General features: G+C 45.1%; 1 protein-coding gene across 21 annotated transcripts in view; it reads right to left on the bottom strand.

Annotated features, from left to right (window-relative positions):
- Positions 1 to 5032: 5032 nt before the first annotated feature.
- Positions 5033 to 19926, bottom strand: part of SCRIB (scribble planar cell polarity protein) — a 72677-nt gene continuing 57783 nt past the window's right edge. For 4 of the 21 annotated variants that reach the window (XM_072602593.1, XM_072602586.1, XM_072602589.1 and 1 more), the window contains 13 exons: positions 18007 to 18057; positions 17551 to 17592; positions 17188 to 17307; positions 16547 to 16660; positions 16077 to 16236; positions 15825 to 15951; positions 15371 to 15457; positions 14994 to 15182; positions 12429 to 12571; positions 12139 to 12176; positions 11528 to 11602; positions 6243 to 6294; positions 5033 to 6061 (listed from right to left, as the gene is read on the bottom strand). In XM_072602593.1, the coding sequence (XP_072458694.1) occupies positions 5916 to 6061; positions 6243 to 6294; positions 11528 to 11602; positions 12139 to 12176; positions 12429 to 12571; positions 14994 to 15182; positions 15371 to 15457; positions 15825 to 15951; positions 16077 to 16236; positions 16547 to 16660; positions 17188 to 17307; positions 17551 to 17592; positions 18007 to 18057 (1344 nt within the window). In that variant the 3' untranslated portion in view covers positions 5033 to 5915. Of the gene's footprint in view, positions 6062 to 6242; positions 6295 to 11527; positions 11603 to 12138; positions 12177 to 12428; positions 12572 to 14993; positions 15183 to 15370; positions 15458 to 15824; positions 15952 to 16076; positions 16237 to 16334; positions 16383 to 16546; positions 16661 to 17187; positions 17308 to 17550; positions 17593 to 18006; positions 18058 to 19926 lie in introns of all 21 variants that reach the window. The other 17 variants (XM_072602587.1, XM_072602585.1, XM_072602596.1 and 14 more) reach the window with 17 other exon arrangements.

The following is a 19926-nucleotide window of genomic DNA, read 5'->3' on the forward strand; positions in this document are numbered from 1 at the left end:
AACCTTCCTGGGGAGGCTATCCATCCATTCAGGGGAAATGGACGTAAAGATTAATAAAGGCTTTCCTGATTTCACAACAGGTATTGTTCTTTGTTTAAGGTGAGCATGTTTCTCACTGTTGGGGGCTTGTTAGACTCACTTCTAACAATTCTTGGGGGCTCATCTGGGATCTTTATCATCAGAGGTTAGAATAGAATCTTGGTTGTGGGGGATGAGGGCATGCCCATTGATTTTTCATGACTCAAAACACCCACAGGCATGTTTCCCTTCTTCTGACTGCTAACTTCTCCAGGACTGTTTGGAATTGTTGTGAACTTGAAGAGGTTGAAGGGTGATTGGGGACCCCCAAATACTGACAGTCCAGGTCGTGCTCGAATGAATTCAACTCAAGCTTTCTTAAAGCCAAAGAAAACAAAGTTTATTAAAGATTCACCAAATTGGGTTGCCTCCTAAGGAGCCTAAGCATTTGTAACGCTTGTATTCACAAGCAGGCCAGATAAAATCCCAGCTAGACAGAGTCTGAGCTGGATTGCATCTGAGCACCTGCATGGAGGCAAGATGGAACTTAAAAACAGAAAAGAGTATAGGAGGGATCTGGGGGGTGGTCTGGTAGTCCAGGGTGATGGGAGGAGGGGTTTAGGAAGGGTCTTGAGGAGAAGTCCAAGAAGGGAATGCAAGGAGGGTCAAAGGCTGGAAACAGCTGGAGGCTATCAGGAGATATCAGACAATGGAGGGTTTGGGTGGGAAGCAGGTGGGGCAATCCAGAGATCGTGATAGGGGCAGTATGGGAATGGATACAGATCTTGATGGGAGTGGTCAGCAGCCTGGGGAATGGGGTTTTGATGGGATCAAGGGTGGGGAGTGCAATAGAGACCTGAAATGATAATGAAAAGCCTGTGGGCTTTCTGAGACTGCTGGAACAAATGGGAAGATTAGATTTGAGTAAGAAAGGCCAGATTAAATGGGAAGATTCAAGGGGAGCTCAAGGAGGCTCCCAGAGTCTGAACCCCATCACTTCCATATCTAGCTTTCCCCCTTTTGAAGCATGGAGTTCACCTTGGCCAAAGTGTTCAATTCCTCTAAACTCTAATAAATTTTTTGATACTTTTCAGTGTCAAGGGTATTCTTAACACTTGGCTCTTCAGCTGGGCTGGCTGGCTTCAGTGTCTCAGCTGGATGGATTCATCTGTTGCCGAGCAGGGTCACTCAGTGACTATGCTGGCTCCTTACCAGGGTCCACAGCTGCTAGACTGGACTAGGCAAGGGTTGAGCAGATAGCTATGCCACTTGCTGATGGGTGCTGGATGGGAATGGGAATGGGAAGGCCGTTCTGTTACTGGGCAGGCTGCTCTGCCCTGGGAAGCTGCTGTGAGGCTGGGCAAGATGCTTAGCTGCTGGGATCTCCCTGGGGTGCAGCACCTCTGCATTGATCTCCTGGGCTTGCTCTCCACTGTGAGTCACTGGTTGGTTGTTTAGCTGGAGTGAGTGTTCTTTGTTTAGGAGTGGCAGACGAAGCCTCTTCCCTTTCATTCCTTGAGCTCTGAAGTTGTTTTGTCACTTCCAACTAGGAGATGAAAGCAGCCTTGCCTGTCCTGAAGACAAATTCTTCCTGGCTCAAATGTTAGTTCCCTCCCATCACTTAAAGTTGCCTTAGTGATTAGTTTCAGTTTAGTCATTTTTGCCTCCATCCTACCTCTGTGAATCTTATGTAGATGAGTGGCTAGGGACAAAGGTGTGAATTTAGTGTATTCCCCAAGGCAATTCATTGCTTGGCTGGCCTCTTCATATGCAATTAGGCATTCGAGCCTTCTCTATTTTGCATCTGAAAGCTTTTTCCTTTACCTTTCAATGTCTGTCTTTTTAGCCTCTAAAGACTTTCAACTTTGGCTAGAGTAATGGTATTCCACCCCCACCCCCAATTTACCACACTTAGAGAGTTGTGTTTACATTAAACTCAAACGAGAAACAGGATCTATGAGGGGTTAAGAGGGAGGGTAGCATAAGAGAATAGTCACAAGGAAAACAAAAAACTTCAAGGAGTGGAACATGAAGAAGGGAAGTTGGGTGGGGGGAACTACTAGGTTTATATCCTAAAGAGTTTTGAAAGAGGGAAAAGATTTGTATACACACACGCACAGCAGTAACAGCATTTTTTGTTGTAGCAAAGAACTGGAAACAACCTTTCAATTGGTAAATATCTGAACAAATTGTGGCATATACATGTAATGATATATTATTGCATTGTAAGAAATGATGAAACAGAAGGATTCATAGTGTTGACCTGAAAACTTTGTTAAGAAAAGGCAACAGGCTAAATGCATACATTTTATAATTTAATTAATTAATTAATCAATTCCCTATTAAAGACAACAGTAACATAATGCATTATGGAGCCAGAAATGTTCTGGCTACCCAGTGCAGAAATCTTCTGGCTTATATACATTTTGCTGTGAGAAAGAAACTCTCCTAATTAAGCAAATCATAAATTCAGTAAGACAGGACAATTAACAAAGCAATGTTAGTCAGGCCTTGAGATTCCAGGCTGGGTAAGCATATGTCTCGGTGATAAGAAAAGAAATCCTACCACTAGTAAGTGGGAGGCTTCCTGCCCTAAACAGATAACTGACATAGAAAAGGGTAAACAATGTTCAATAGAAATTATGACCTAAGATGTCTACATTTTCTTTACCATTAATATGCCATAACACAGTATGTGTCTATAGATAATAAGATACAAAGGAAAGTCCCATTATTCAAGATAGTGTCTTAGGTTAAAGGTCTCCTAAGGAATGTAGAGTCAGCCTTGGCTGACTTTTGCTGACATAGGAAGAGGCACCCTCTGAGTTTGCTTCAGAGAGAACAAAGAGATTATTCCAAAATTTTATATTAAACATTATCATTAGAAACCTGGGAAGATTTATGTGAACTAATGAAGAATGAAATGAGTAGAAACAGGAAGAAATTTATATGATAATAACACAATAAAGTCAAACAACTTTCAAAAATTTAAGAATTCTGTTCAACGCAAGGAAGAACCAAGATTCCAGAGAAGGTGGAAGACTCCAGGTGCAGAAACTTTTAGACGTGGTCCATATGTGGATTTATTTTGCTTGCCTATACTTATTTGTTACAAGGGTCATTTAGTTAATAGGAAGGGATTTGGGAGGGAGAAAGGAACAGTAATGATGAAAATAAAAAGGTTCACTTTGAAAGAGGTTCATTTGAAAAAAATGAACAGATTGATGTGGACACAAACAGTACCCTAAGGGTTAAAAATAATATTAAGGGTTGCTTTTCCAATACTTTGTGAAGCCTTCTAGCTTATTTTGTAATTTGAAGGCATCCTAAAATCCTTTCCCCTTATCTTGAACCTGTATCAAAAGAATTGCTTTTGTATCCCTTCTCCTGTGTTTCCTGTCCTTTCATCTTTAACCTGTGTCCCCCTGTGCTGTCCTTAAATCCTTTGGTCATAAAAAATTCTCTTTTGTCTCCCTCATCCTGTCCTGTCTTGAATATTTAACCTCCATAAAAACCTCTTTAAAAAAAAATCAACATTCTGAAAGCTCTATATAAGCCTAACTCTCCCAAATTTCAGGGTCTCACTTAGCTTTCTTGCCAAGGAGGCCCATGTTTGCTTACCTGATGAACAGTTACACAGGTCTAAGTGAATTCTTTCACACCTGAACCTCTCTCCCAACTCTAAATCTCAAAACAGATGAAGCTTCAGAAGAAGATGCAGACCAATAGGCCACCTTTAAAACTAACGTGTTGAATTTTTTCAAAAAGAAAATAAAGCTATATGTAATAAAGATATGGGGCTCCATATCTGATATTCTATTTCTCTGAAAGTTCCAAGGTCAAAAGCCATCACAGTCTTTTCCCAAGGTCTGTTGTTCCATACCCTACTGGAGTGTTATTCCCTCCACCTACCAGCAGGATATTCACCAGAGAATCTCAATGCAGTTTCCAACATCACTTAATATTGTTTCCAGGCTCTGGGTCCAAGACCAAACAGATTAAGCAAATAACCTGACAAGCTAGAACTGCAAACTCATGGTCCATATTGTACTTCTAGGGCATTTTTCTGTAAAGCAGGGAATTTTATTTTAAAACGTTCCAAATAAGACTCTAGGTGACTTCCTTTATAACAAAATGTCCCTACACTGTCCAATTTTGGGAGGGGGGCACCCTCAGGATTGGGCCAGCAGAACTAAAAGGAAAAATTTGGCCAAGCACACTGACATTTTTACCCACCTGTGTACATGATGTTTCTACAAGTAGAAAGTGAGCTCCCCGAGAACAAGAACTGCTTTCATTTAATCTTTGTATCCTCAGCACCAAGGAGTACAGAGTGCTTAGTAAAGGAAACAGAACTCAAAGGCTACCTTGGTACCCCTTTGTATTTTTTTGTTGTATAGATGTTTTTTGTCTTTACACCTGTCATTCCCAACAGGTTCCCTCCCCAGCAACAAAGAAAAACAAACAATAATATCTGATCTTATCTGACAATGCACATACAACACTCTTTAAGTTGTCCCTCACCACACTGTACATTTCATTATCTGTACTCCTGAACCTCCACTGGGTAGAGATTTAAGGTACCAGAAAAAGACCTTCAGTAAATTGGGTGGATTCTTTTGTGGAAGACTTATGAAGGTACACAGTCAAGAAACACACAAGACAAGTGCTTTTCTTGGCACCTCTGGAAAGAGCAACTATTCTGATAAGAGCCAAGAGCCAGGTATTTTTAAACTCTGATGGTATTCATTTTTATGAAATATATGTCTTTTGCGAATGATGCTAACACACTGCTTAGACAGTCCTGAGAGCTGGTATTGAGGAAGACAGCTACCACTTTTTTTGTTCTTTGCTCATGCCAATGCCTCCTGGCAAGTCCCACCTCTTCCCACTGCTCCAGGTGATTCTCCAGGAAGCTTTGCTGACCCACACCGACCCTAACCCAGTTCTGATTAGGAAGACCTGGAACTTCCCAGCATTATATTATAGCAGGGGACACAGAAGACAGATGCAATAAAATGTAAAGTAAACTTTATTATCCTTAAACCACAAAATAGATTTCTTTGGTTGTACAAATGTCACTAGTTACAGTCTTGATGCTAGCTTCCCTGGCGTGTGACACGCCCAGTACCAGGTTTTTTTTGGGGGGAAGAGAGGGGGGAATAAGGGAAGACACAAGTTAGTTACTGAAGCTGAGCCAAGGGGCTCCCAACAGTTTGAGTTAAAATGCTAAAACCAAGTTAGAAAAAGCTCCCAGGGATGAGGGAAATGGGGAGGGGGAGCAATGAACAATGATTTGTGATAAATGCCTGCCCCACCACCACCCCCAATCAAAGGGAAACCAAAATCCCATTAAAATGATCCAGTTTCGTGGGGATAGGTCACCATTGATTCAGTTCAAAGGAACAACCATAGCTGGGGGAGAAGGGAATTCAGAAAGGTCTGAGGCTGGGGGCTGAACCTGTTCATCGCTACCCCCGGGGGTCTAACATGGAGCCCAGACAAAGCAGAATCCACTGTGACCCTACCATTGGCTGGTTCCCTTACACACCAGATCAGATGCTGAGGAAGGGGCCAGCACAGTGTGGCTCTTGTCAGGGTACAGACTTTTGCTCTCATTCCCTAGACACATTTTACAAACTTCCCAACATCTATAAGTTCCTTCAGTGGGGATGGGGGAAGAAAGTGTGCCCTGGAAGTCTAGGAGAGCATGGGATCTAGACCTTCTCCTTCCCCCTACTCCAGCTGAGTTTTTGGGGCCAAGAGGTCACCGTCACTCCCCTCAAACCTCTTGGGGTTCTAGGAGGGCACGGGTTCAGGTTCCTCTCCCCTTCTGGAGGGCCTAAGAGGACACAGGGTCCAGGGCCCTCCCCTAATCCTTCTCCCCTTTAGGGGGCCTAGGAGGGCACAGGGTCCAGGCCACGCCGTTCATGCCGAAGTTTCCGACGGGTGCTGCAGAGAGTTACTTCCTCCAGGGCTGGAGGACTGGGTCCAGGAGGGCCCAGTAACACTTGCTCTACCTCTCCATCCTCTTCCTGGAGGCCTGAGAAGGAAGTGTGGGTCAAGGCAAGTCTGGGCAATCCCATAGTCTTTTGGGATTGAGGGTGGTGGCGGCAGGGAAAAGGATTCAATAGCATGAAGGAAAAGAGAATCAGTTTTCCCCTTTCCTTCTTACCCAACCCCCTCCCCACCCACCCTTCCCATTCCCCCATTCCAAGGCTCACCAGGACTGAGGCTGTCCTCCAGGTATTTCAGCTCCTCTGGCAAATCTGGAGACTGAAACAAACAGTGATAAGGCAAACTTGGAGGAGGAACTAATAAGGAATTACAACTGAACACTTCTATCTAGAAAAACTATTGTAGGTATGCCCTCTTCACCATCAATTCCAAACTAAGGTCTTTAGCTCAGGGCTCCAGGTAATTATTTTGATTTCCTAAATCCTCAAAATGTCCCACCTGTACTGGTCCGGTTCTATATCCTAGTCCCTAAAAGAGGGTGAGGATAGAAAAAAGAAAGGACATGCTAGCTACCATTAGAACCTGTGTTCATTTTTGTCAGATCCCTGTGTAAAAAAAAGGAGAAAGGTGAGAATCAGGAGGACAGAATGAAGTGAGAATCGGCTTGCCTTCTGGGAGCGGGCTCTGAACCCTAGTCTCAAGAATGAGACTTTGAGGGTATAGCAAAGACCCCGGGGAAGGGTTCACATGAACCAATAAACCAAAAAAAGTGGTGGTCAAGAGTATCCAATGAATATCAGTCTTCGAGAAAAGGAAAAGATGAAAAAGCTAGAGGAATAACCACGAGGCTGTTCAAAAATTGAATGGGCTATTTAGAGAGGTGATGGGTTTCTCCTTGGAGATCTTTAAGCAGATGTTGTTGACTGACCACTTCTAGCATGTGGGTTTGGATTAGTTGGCAGCTATGGATGGGCCCTGCTAACTCAAATCCTGTGACTCTGGGACCTTTGAAGAGATATAATAGGTTCCTTCCATAGAATGGGCTGGACTTTTTGCAGAGTACATTTATAACTTCGCAGAAGCTTAAGAGGGATTCACAGATGACACCAAGATCAAAACCATCTACTACTGGACTCAGGAAGAAGCATCATGGTGGTAGATGAGTGTCTGCTGAGAGGTACAGAGGCAGCATGTGAAAGTATGCGTAGATTATTACTGATGTCTTAAAAAAAAAAAAGGCCTGATCTTTTCATTTCTTTTCCAATATTCCTTTCTTTAACACTGTTGAACATTAGTCTCTTAATGTCTTTTTTTTTTTTCAGGTTCAAATTCTCTCCCCTGGACCCTGCCCTTCCTCAGTCCCTGCACTAAAAAAGCAAGAAAATAAATCCCACTGGCTAGGTTAAAAAACCAAAAGCTTCAATCCCCACTGAGTCCATCATCTCTAGATCTGGAGGTGCACTGTTCTCTTGTAATCATGGTTACTCATCATGTGGAGGAGAGATCCTAAGTCTTTTGAAGTTCTCTGTTTTTACAGTATCATTATTGTTGCATAAATTGTTCTGCTGCTTCTATTCACTTTATTTTGCATTAGTTTGTATGAGTCTTCCTAGGTTTCTCTGAAGTCATCCCCTTCATCATTTCTTACAGCACAATATCATGTCATTAGCGTGAATGCTTTTAAAATTGTATCACTTCCAGCACAATTGTTTTCTGTTTTACGTAGTATGCAGTCAGGTCCACTGTATGTATGAAGTTAGGTTCTCTCTTCTCAACTTCCTCTTCTATCACTGCTACTTCCTCACAAACTAGGAGGCAGTGTAGTAGAAAGAACTGGACCTCCTGGATCTGGAGTCAGAAAAACCTGAGTTCAAATCCCTTCTTAAACACTTACTAGCTTTGTGACTCAGGCAAGTCACTTAAACTCTCTGCCTCAGTTATCTGTATATTGAGATATATATATATAATCTACATTGCAGAGTTTTTGTGAAGATAAAAATGAGTCAATACTTAGAAACCACTTTGCAAACCTTATATGCTAGGTATTATTGTTGTTACAGTACATCAAGCACTATAATAAAACAAAAATGTGGTTCCATGGTCACCGTTGTTAAGAACAGATTATAATTAAAATGGGAATATACGTACTCCTTTCCTAATCTGTTGTCCTTCTCCTAGTTTCATCTAAAATGCTTAGGAGAACCAAACTTAACTGGGTCTCACTCTGACCCCTTTGAAAGCTTGTTTTCCCCTCAGGTTCTTTGTTCTGTCTTGTCAAGTAATATTACTTATCATTTTCTGTTCTCTGCCATAATGTTTTGCAAATGAGCTGTCATCTACACCAGTGGTGCTTAGGGCTGCCATGTCTTTCATCTTGGTGTTTGCTGAAATGTTTTATTTTCAGTCTCCTTGTTTCTGCCTTACTAATAAACTGGCATTCAGAGTTCAAGTTTACTTTTGTCACTTGTGCAGTTTTTGGAGTTGACACTTGTTCAAATGGAGGCTGGAGCAATAGTGACCTGAAGACACACAAACAGCTGATTCTGAAATGACTTCCATGTGGTTAATGTTATTTCCTGTCCTTTCAGGGGTGTGTGTGTGTGTGTGTGTGTGTGTGTGTGTGTGTGTGTGTGTGTGTGTGTGTGTGTGTGTGTGTGTGTGTGTGCGTGCGTGCATGCGTGTGTGCATGCGTGCGTGTGTGTGTGTAAAAGAGAGAGATGCTTTTTGCTGCGTTTCCTCCAGTAACTTTTAACTTTTCTTAAAGAAAACATTCATGATGTACAAGTGAAAACCTTCTGATTAGTTGATCTGGATCACTTTTATTTCTTGATCTCGAATGGTGTTTTCCAGCATTTTTTGCCATCCTCCCTGTCTATCATTTTTCTAAATACACCACATTATCAATGTACTGACTGTACTATTAAATGTACTGACTAGTTTGAAGACTTATCAAGCTCTTCAGAGAACTTCTCTCTACTTCACCACCTAAAACAGCTGTCACAAGCTCGTAACTTGGCTCATCATGCTCGTTGTGAACAAGCTGGATGAACAAGCGTTCCATGATGTTTATTGTTGCTCTGCCAATTCACAGAAAAATCACGTATTTGTGAAAAAAGAACTGAATTTAGAGTTAGAGGAGCTAAGTTCAAACCCTGACTGTTACTTTTTGAGTGACCTTGGGCAAGTTAATTTCCTTGGGAAGTTCCTTATAAGAGGCTTATATCTGATGGATATTAAGGCCCCTTCTAGCTCTAAATCTATGATCCCATGAATTCTTTTATTTCCCTTTCCAAGGAGAACTTCTGAGCCTTCTGATTTTAGTTACGGCAAGAATCTGGATATGGGTGCAGTTTAGTTCCTTCAGTAATGTAATCTAAACATCTCACACAGAGTCCCAAAGTATATGTCCTGAGAACTCTGATTCTCGCCAACTTCCTTCTCTTTTGCACCACCCTACCGCTGGCACATGGCATGAGCAGGGAATGAGCAGGACTCAGGTCTTCTCTGTATTTATCCGTTTCCGTGGTCACCAAATAGCCACCCTACTGCTACTGAGCAGCTCCATACTCAGCTAGACTGGATCATAGACAACAAACTTAGTCTGTCACCAGAACTATTTTCAGTGTCCTCTGGCTCCTCAGAGAAGCCCATGAGAATTTGTATTTTGACTGGCAGAGTCTTTGAGAACCCAAAGTAGCCTCCATACTGTGAGGCACTAGAACTTCTGTGAAGGCACCAACCAATACAGCAAATAAAACTGAGCATGAAAACATGCAGTTAGGTGGCACAGTGGATGGAGCGCCAGGCTTAGAGTCAGGAAGACTCATCTTCTTGAGTTTGAATCTGGCCTCAGACACTTCCTATCTGTGTGACCCTGGGCAAGTCACTTAACTCTGCCTCAGTTTCCTCATGAGTTAAAATGAGTTGGAGAAGGAAATGGCAAACCACTCCAGTATCTCTGAATATAACACAGACCAGAGGAAAGGCAGGTGGCCAAATTCTTACTTCTGCTTCTCCTTCTTTACCAGGAAAAGAAAATAATTAGTTTCAAGGTAAGTGAGGAGACAAGAAAAGCTCACCTAGGCACCTCAAATTCAAGCCACTAGGTCTTAGTGAATAACTATACCCATGGGTAATGAAAGAACTTACAGGCAAAACTATTGAGCTGCTTTTAAATAATTGTTGAGAACATTGCAAAGAAGAGAGATAAATAGCTATTAACTAGATATTCAAAAAAGGGAAAGCAGATTGATTCTTCAAACTATAAACAGATGAAACTGACTTCAATTCCTGTCCCACAAAGAGAATGCCTTAAGAGAAATGGTATATCCAGAATGAGGCAGGTGGTAATTGCCTATGCCCTAGTCAAATCACATCTGGAGCTATAGGAGCCACACCTTAGGAAGGATACTGAACAAGCTGAAACATGGCCAATGGATAACCATGGTGGAAAAGGAACTCAAAATTATATCATATGATGTTGAAGAAACTGAATACATCTTATCGTGAGAAACTTGATGGGGTGGGGAAAGGAAGGAGAAAAGGGAGAGATAACAGCTGTTTGGGGGGGGGGATTTGTAGAGCTTTTATGTATCACAGAGATTAGATTTATGGGGAAAACCAACATTATTAGGTGAAAATTACAGGAAGGCAGATATTAGATCAATACAAGGAAGTAATCCCCCCTAACAACTACTCTGATACCAAAGTGAAACTTGCCACTCAGTTGAGATACTCAAACAAAACCTGGATGCCCACTTGGCTGGAGTATTACAGAGAAGACTCTTGCTCAAGTAAAGGTTGGACCTAGAAAAGGTAATTGTGCTAGACAGTGGGGATACAAATACAACAAACTGAAACAATGCCACAAAGGGTTTGTGATAGTTAAGAGTGCCTTGGACAGACAGTGAGAGGACAGATAGGGCCTGAGCCTGCCTTTCTTCTAGGAAGTGTTCCCTGAATTCCAGGCTCCAACAGGACCATAGTGGGCTTAGAGCACAAAAGTCAAGGCATAGGATGTCGTTATTAAAGAACAAGAGGTCTAGAAATCACACTCAGATCCTGACATTTATTCCAGCAAGCAGTTTTTCTATGAAAATTTGTGTACCTTTCTTACATGTGTTGCCTACTCCCAACCTTGGTGGGGAGAGTGGGGAAGCAGGGGAAGGATTTGTTTCCTGATGTTTAAAAACAGTAACCCCTCTCAGTCCTCCCCTTCCCTACCAAGGCTGTGTGCTGCCTCAGGGACAGGAGGGAAAGAGACACATAGATTATATTCAGTTCTGTAGGGGCCTGGAAGGAAGCCTGGGGTGGTAGACTGGGTAGTGGAAGCTGGGATGGGACAGGTAGGGTAGCCTAGGGCCTACATGTTTCTCTGATAGTTAATGTGGCAGCATTCCTGTGCTTGAGTTCTGGGGAGCAGGGACAGAGACACTAGGGGAGAGCAAAGGGATAGGATGACTAAGAGTATCCTTGGGGAGGAATGGGTGGGAACAGGAGGGACAGACAAAAGCACAGTCAGAGAAGGGATGACAGACAACTCTGCCGGTACCTGGATGTCATACACAGGCCTGGAAGAAGGAAGAGCAGCAAATTCCCGGTAGTCAAACTTCTTTTCAGATAAGGACTTGAAGGGACAGCGACAGCGTGAAAAGGAGTGGGGGGAGGGAGTTTGGAGGGGGACGGGGAGAGGAAAGAGAGACAGGTGTGAGAAAAAGGCTGCTCAAGGCTCAAATAGGGCTGGGAACATCACTGCTGTTACTACTGAAAGAACTCAGAGAGACAGAGTGGGTGGGTGTGGAAGGGGAGAAGGGTGGATGAAGCTAAGGTTTTGGTCCCATTGGGAGCTTTTCCTTGGATACTGCCATCCCTCTAGACCACCTCCCTCCAGCCCTGCACTCCAATACAGATTATGTTTCCAGACTAGGGCTTCTGGGGGTGATGTCATGACTTTGGAAACATGAACCTGTACAGAGACACAGAAAAAGTCTTGAGAAAGAACTGGGTGGGTGGAGGGGGGGAAACGGTAGATATAGAAATAATAAACATAAGAATGAAAAATATATGAGGCAACAATAAAAAGGCAAAAGATAAGGGGAGTGAGGAAGACAGAAAATGATATAAAGGAGGAGGAGAATGTGGAGATGTAAGACTCATCCCTACCAGTCTTCCAGGTGAGGTGACGATTCTGGGGCTAAGATCTGGGGGAAGAGAAAGAAGAGATTGGTTAGTTCCCCTCCAATGTCTCTCTATTCTCCAGGGGACAGTGATTCATTCTCTTCCTCCCTTCCTCTCTCTGGGATGCCTCCCTCTACACCCAGAAAGATTTGTATTGGACTCCTTACTTGAATTGCCAGGCAGTCCTAATTTTTAATATTACTGTCCATTCTCTGGTCATTCCCAACCCCCAGCCCCAGACAATCCAAACCGACCACTTTCCCCACCCCTTCCACCTTCAAGTGGTGTCGGTGAGGGAGTGGGTGCAGGTGAAGGGGCTTCTGTCAGCTGGCCAAGGGGGCTTCGTTTTCCCCTTCCTTCTTGAGATTTGGCGATGACCATCTGGGCTCGTAGGGCATCCTGTTCCAGGGACTTCATCCTGGAAAGAAAGAGTAAGGGTGGACAGGGGAGACAAGAGTTAGGACTAGGCTTTTCCTTAACTCCAGCCCACTCAGGAACATGGACAAGAAAAGATCCAGAGGTGCTAGGGAGCCATGGCTTCTCCCCTGTCCCATAGCCCCCATGGAGTACCCAAAACCCTGGCCCAGAACCTAAGGCATGCAGCTGGGAGGCAGGGCCATGCACACCTTGGGGCAGGACTTCCTGGCCCAGCTCGGGGGGTAGGTCTGAGCGCAAGCCCCTGCTGGCGGGCCCGGTAGAGTCTACGGGCCAGGTCCTGCTCGTAGTCCCTAAGGCTGTCGTCCAAAGTTGAGGGTCTGGGGGTCACAGGGATAGAGGGACAGAGACAGAGACAGAAAGCAAGTGAGAGACAGAGAATAGAAAACAATGCAACCAGGCCAGATCCCTTTGGATCAGTTAAGGGCACAGTAAGACCAGAGAGCTGGAAGGAAGATTAAAATAAAGCAAGGAGAAAATAGAACAAGGAGCAGAGGAACCAAATTTCCACGCCCTGCTAACAGTCACAGTCAATCAGTCACATAACACATGTGTCTTATACCAGCTTTGACTCTAGCATCTAGCCCCACATTGAGGAGTCAAAGAAGGTTTCAGCTTTAATAAAATAAATTTAAAAGGCAGTATGTGACCAAGGACAGGTTCTTCAACTAGCAACCAAACAGGGTCACAAAATTCTGGAAAGATTTCATGAAATATGGGCATCTGGGCATAGTACTTTTTGAGGCACACAGAGTATCTTTTGTTCCAGTAACAGCTCAGAGAGAAGCTACAGTTATATTTTCCACAAGGGGCACATTGGGATAATGCAAATATTCAGAATTATTAATGATGCTATTAACATACGGAAGCCCACAGTGTCCACATGTGAACAGTGAGCCTCAGATCAGGGAGGGAAGAAATAAGAGGTAGTGAAAGGGCACTATGAGTCTCAGAAATGAGAGAGGAAACAGAATTAAACCAAGTTCTTAAACCAAGAGGAATAACCAAGGATAGAACAATCCTTGGACCCAAAATATTGTGGATTTAGAGAATAGGAGATGAGACTGGATTGGCCTTGAATAGCTCAGACCCAAGGAGAAACAGAATTGCCATGATACATTAAGTGAGAGTTTACACAGAGACTGGGAGAGAAGAGAGAGCAAGGGGACAAGAGTTCTTTGGGCCAGAGGTGAAATGAACCAGCAAGAAGGGGATGCATATCAGGGCAATCTGGTCCTGAAGCTGGGGAGACTGGGAACTGGGACCCAACAAAGACAGTAAGAAACACTTCTGAGAGCAATGAGGAAAGAAGGTGACCAAGAACGTCTGGGTAATTCTGCTTTATAACTGTAATGAGCTATCCTGTCAACATTCTGTGCCCTGAAATGCCTCAACCACTGGCACAACTATGGGTGCCCTGGAAACATTGGGCCAGAGGGCACAAGGCTAGAGCTCCAGTCTTATCCTGAGAGGGGGTCAGAAGCTACATTTCTGAGGTCTGACCCTTAGGGCAGAGGCAGAGAACCCAGAGCCCCCAAACCCAAATAGTGTACTAGGCACCCTAAAATAATCTCAGTCAATCTCATCCTCCAATCCAAGGCAAATTCCCACAATTACACACCATAGACAATTATCTCCAGGCCTCAGTATACTCTTCTAACAGCCATATTCTTGGAGAGTCATACACATCTCAATTAACCCCCAACTCAAATACTTCTGATAATCATCACTCACATCACATCAACCACATCCTTCTGAGCTCGTTTTCTCTGCTACATGCACAAATTCCAGACCTCACACTTGAGTCACAGACATATAACAAGGAATGCCCCCATTGTTCATTCAGGCATTAAGTGTGCTCACAAGCTTATGCCATAGACATCATACCTCTCCTACAGCTATACACCCAGTAATATTCCCCTGGATTCACTTCTTTACATTTTTGGGGGGGTCCATACTTGTGACTACATTGATAGAGGAAAATCCTGAGGAAGAAACTAACAAAACAGAATGACAACTATTCTATAACAGTCATAGGTAATTGCAGTGACTTGCCCAGGGACACAGAGCCTGTCAGTAGGACTGGAACCCAGGTCTTCCTTATTCCAAAGCCATCTTCACCAAAAGCACATTACCATGCGCTCAGCTCAAATTTTATATGCCCTGAAACACTTATCTAAGTAGTGAGTGCTTCAAAGCACCTGTCATCCCTCCTAGTCCTACACTAATGTGGTGCTAATCAAAGGAATCCCTTCTGGCCTGCTGGCATCCTAACCAGCAAAATAAAGCTAACTGTAGCAAGTCCAGCAGAGACCAGCTTTCTTTTCCCCCTCAGGGTCAAGCTCCCTTGAGGTACCATGGGGGAGGTGTGGGACTATACAGTAATCCAGAAGGGGGTCAGGCACCTGGCTGCCCGCCAGAGTGCCCTCTTCTCTGCCTCCAGAGCTCGTCGTTCAGCAGGGGATAGCTCCCGTTCAGGCCCACTCAGGAGTTCTGGACTCTGCATGCGCAACCGTTCCTGCTGCCGTCGCTCAGCCTTAGCTGTCCGGACTGGGGCTCCCAATTCCCCGCCCACCAATGACATGGGGCTCAGCCTGTAGGTGACACAAGGATCTACCTGAAGAACACTCAGTGCCAAAAAGGCAGCACGAAAGTTGAAAGCATCCCCCAACCTCTGGGCTCTTAAGATGTAATAGATGCCCCAACCCTGGGCACCAGACCCTTCCTGAGTCCATCCCCTAACTTTGTTCCCCACTCTGGAACCTTCTGTAGCCCTGCTTACCTTGCTGGGCAGTTGGGCCGTGGCTCTTGTTGAGATCCTTCTTCCAGTGAGTTCCTCTGGGAATCGGGGGGCTCAGTTTGAGGATGGCTGGAAGGGCAAAGGAGAAAAATCAGTTACCACAGCTCAAGTTGTCTCTAAGTTCTTTTCTTGTTGCTTATGGATAATGGTGAAGTTTGAAAACATTAAGCCTCTAGTAGAAGTCGATGAGCCAGCTCTCACCCTGGGTTGATCTGCCAGTGGTTGTGATAATCTACAAAGAGTTTCTCAATTCCCAAAGGTATTATTACCCCCCAGACCACAAAAGATAATTAGTCCAACCTGACTGAAGCCCCTTGTCTTGAACAAGGCATAAATAAATTCTCTCACCCAAGGAACAGAAAATACAGGTCCCTCACCACACTTTCCTTCCAGCCACAAGAACAGGGATTTCAGAGGTAAAAGCCCAAGCTCTCACCAGCTCTTTTGTTCTCCCAGGGACTCTGGAGCCTCCACTGGGGCAGGGGCAGTTGGTACAATTTCTTCTGCTTCTTCTTCTTCCTCTTCCTGAAGAAGTAGGGCCCGTTTCTGCTGGAGCTTCCGTGCTAGGGTAGAGGGAAGGAAGAGAATGATAAAAAGCTTCAGTGGAGGCTTCTAGACTACCTCCTCCCCACCAATCCCCCAAATTAGAATTGATCCCAACTCAGTTCCCCTCAATTCCTTCTCCTACCTTCTTCTTCCTTCATCTTCTTCAGGTCATCCTCACCAACCAGGGATACCCTTTTTGGTGGACCATCAGCCTGGGGAGGCCTCACCTCCAGCTCAAAGTATTTCTGTCTCTCACGGAAAGACAACTGTTCGGGGCTGGCAGAACTACTAGGAGGCACCACCTGGGGAGAGAGGAAGAAGACATCTGACTCCAGCCACTTACATGCTCATCTCTCATCCATAGCTTACACGCTCACCACCTCTCCATCTGCCCCCTCACCTCTGGGGAAACTTGTAGCCACTCTGGGCCTGGCCGCTTGTGCAGCTCCTATTGGGAAAACCAGGTGGAGGGGAGGTGGGGAGTCAGTGGGAGGGGGTGCCCAATGAAAACTGGAAATAATTGGCTACTTAGGTGGGAGTGGGAAGCCTTAAAGAGAGGGCAGAGGTGAAATTAGACTTAGTTCTGGAAGTTCCCCAAGGGTCAGGCCATACCTGAGCCTCTGTCAGAGGGTGAGGGGGGGGCACAGCTGCAAAAGTCCTGTAGGCCTGCTTAACATTGACAGGAAATTCACTGGGGGAGGGTGGGGATGGAGGACAGGTACGAGGCTGTGGAGGACAGGAGGACAGAAGGAGAAAAAATAGGTAGAGTTGGATAGGGGTGGGGAAAAAGAAGAAAAGAGGGAGAAAGAGTAAAAAGGAATGCAGGAATGGGAGGGGAAGGAGAAGGCAGAGGAAGGAGACAGGATGAATAACAGGGCCATGAAAAATTGTTTACTGAGCCTAAATTCACAGCCTGATCGAAGATGTCTAAAATGCCTTTCTCCATGGCCCCTTTAAGTCCTCCCCAATGAATCTCACCCTCCCCAAAGAAGCTTTGTCCTCAGAAAATGACTCCTCTGATCAGGCCCTGTCTCTACCCCTGGTTTCCTCCATTTTCCAAACATTCCTAGTTAAAGGCTCTCCTCCTCTCTCTCCCCACCAACTCCCAACCCAGACCTAAATTCCCAAGGCAGATGTCTAGTTCTTCATGCATCTGGGCTAAATGGGGTAAGGTAACAAAGAGGAGAACCTTCCTCCCTCGGTATGATGTCCCCCTTCCCCAACCAGTAGAGTGAGCTGGATGGGAAACTTACAGAGCTGGGGCTGTAGGCCCGGGGCAGGGGTGAAGACTGGAAGGGGTTGGGGCTGTCTCTACCGCCAGATGCGGTGGTTCCCGCTGGCCATGGCCGAGGCTGGATTACCCCAGGTTTAGTCTGTATGGGTGGCAGTAAGGAAGAAAAGACACAGGGAAGGAGAAAAGAAAGGAGGGAGAAAGAGAAGTTGGAGTAAAAAGGAAAAGTTGGAAAGAGCAGGAGAGTAAATGGTGGTGGGACACAGTTTGAGAGATAGGAAGAAAGTAAGGAGAAAGAACAGGAGAAGTAGGAGTAACAGTGAGGAGCTATGGAAAGGCATCCTCAAAGCCTAGGGGCAGGACAAAGGAAGGAAAGGACACTCACAGATTTGTGCTCCTCCTGGGAGGGCAGGAAGCTGATGGAGGCCTGAAACAAAGAAAGAATTGGTAGGCTTCTCCTCCTTCAATGCGCCCCCCCCCAACAAGCTAGCAGCCAACAGTGCAGCCAGCCTGCCACCCCTCCAGCTGTACCCTGTGCCCACTGGGCAAAGCTGGGGTGGGGGAATCTCAAGTCATCTCTTCTTTGCCCTCCCCAAAGCTCCACTAATAAAAGGGCTGGAAAGGGACCATATTAGGCTCAGAAGGAAGGCCCTGGCCTACCCCAAGACCTCAGGGGCCAAGCCCCAAAGCACATGCCTTGCTAGTAGCTCCTCCCAATCAAGAGCCAGAGGGAGAGGGAGAAACACACACACACAGACAGAGGTAGGGACAGGGAGGCACTGGAGACCATCTGGCAGAGGGAAGGCCAAGCAGAAGGAGCTGCAGCACATAAGACACTTACAAAGCGGGTCTCCCTGCCCACCAGGTGGAAGGGTCGGGGGGAGGCAGGTGGCTGAGGGCACCAGAAACAGGTACAGAGGGATCCATGGGAAAGAGAGGAAGAGATCAGAGGGGCCCTTCCCTATGAACCACAGGGTCCTAACTAAGAGAATCCAGAAGATAAAGAGCTATCTAGGAATTGCTTCTGATCCCTACTACTACATGTTCAAGCTAGATCTTCAAGACTAGCCTAAACTCAGACTTTATTAGGCTCTGTCTCTCAAGGGCTCAGCTTCACTCCCACCCTCCAGACCATCAGAATAACCCTCAAGTCAAGCTCACTAGTCTATCTCTCTTAGGAGCCTGGGGACTGCTAGGAGACAACGCAACTGGCTTCCCTGTTACTTTAGATCAGGGGCACTCCCAAACATCCTTACTTCGTTTCAGAACCTGCTAGGGAGCTATGAAAATTATGTTGCCCTCTCAAGAGAGCAGCTTGACTAGAGTCATCAAGGACTCATTCTGAGGAAGATGGGAAATATAAGAAGGGTTAGGAGGAAAAGGCTCAAAGGGCTCAGGAGGGCAGAGGCAAATGCTTAGGGTCTGGGTGAACTGCCAATAGGGACCTTGGGTCTGGTAACAAGTATATCTTTCCCCTAGAACTACAGACTCTCTAAAGAGAGTGGAGGTTACTTAATTCAACCTCCTGTCCACAGTAGGATACATTCCTGGCAGGTGGCCATCCAGTCTTCACTTGAAAAACTCCAGTGACAGGGAGTTCATGACCCTATAAGGTAGTCCATTCTATTTTCGCTCTAAATGTAAGAAGCTGCTCCTTACATCAAACCAAACTCTCTTCCTCTGGGTACCTTCCTTCCCTGTTCTTAGCTCTCCAGGCAATAGCCTCTTTATAGTTTTATCACGGTTAATTACATTCCTTCCTCTCAGTTTGGATCCTCCCCCCCGAAGGAGGAAGCCTAATCTTTTTGGTTCATCTTCATATGACATAACCCCCAACACAAAACCAATTCGACCAAGAAGACTCATGCTTTGGATAAGGTTTGGACTACAGAACATCTGAGTTCTCTGACTTTATCACTGCGGTCATGTTAGCTGCCCTTTCCTGTTGTTCTGTCTCTAGTTAGGTGTAGTAGCTAAGCCTGCAACCCACACCCCAAGCTGTATAAGAGAAGAAAGTTGTAGTTCTGGTTGCAATCCCTTCCTGAGAAGGCCTAGCTCTTTGCTGGCCATTTGAACCCATAAGCACATGTCAATGTCTCCAATGATTCTCAGGTTCCTACAAAACTAAGGTTTAATAACTCATTCCCCAATGTATCACTTTTACTTCTGACTCCCTTGTGATAGTTCTCACTGCCATCTGTCCCACTATCCCTCTGTATCCATGGAGGCCTACTCCCAAATCATTTATAAAAATGTTAAGAGACCAATCCTCACAGTAATCTTGAGGGACCCATACTACTACTCACAACTATCCATCCAAAGATGTGCCCATTCTCCCCTAGACTTTGCTTCTTTGGGGAAGCTTCTATGACAGGTAGTAACATTCCCCTACCCTAGTGCCATGGTGTTCACTTTTGGTGTAGAACCACATCAAAGGCTTTTGGAAAGTCTACATGGATCATAGCCACTGGTTCCTGTCTTGTTCACATAACCGTTTAGCCTCCAGAGAGTGCTAAGAGATCAGTCATTGAAAGACATCTGTGCGCCTTTGGCAAGATCATCTGAAAAGACGAGTTCCACATTTTGGTTGATGGTTCCACAGTTTCTTCCCTGAGTTTTTTTTTTTTCCTCAAAGTTCTGACACTGATATCACACAGTTGAGGAGATTTATTTAAGTTATATAGCTAAATTAAATCTAGAATGAACCACACCCTTAGAACTGGTTGACATGAAACATGACCTAGCTGTTCACAAGTCATGT

Source organism: Notamacropus eugenii, chromosome 4, assembly GCF_028372415.1.
Source record: "Notamacropus eugenii isolate mMacEug1 chromosome 4, mMacEug1.pri_v2, whole genome shotgun sequence".
NCBI classification, from domain to species: domain Eukaryota; kingdom Metazoa; phylum Chordata; class Mammalia; order Diprotodontia; family Macropodidae; genus Notamacropus; species Notamacropus eugenii.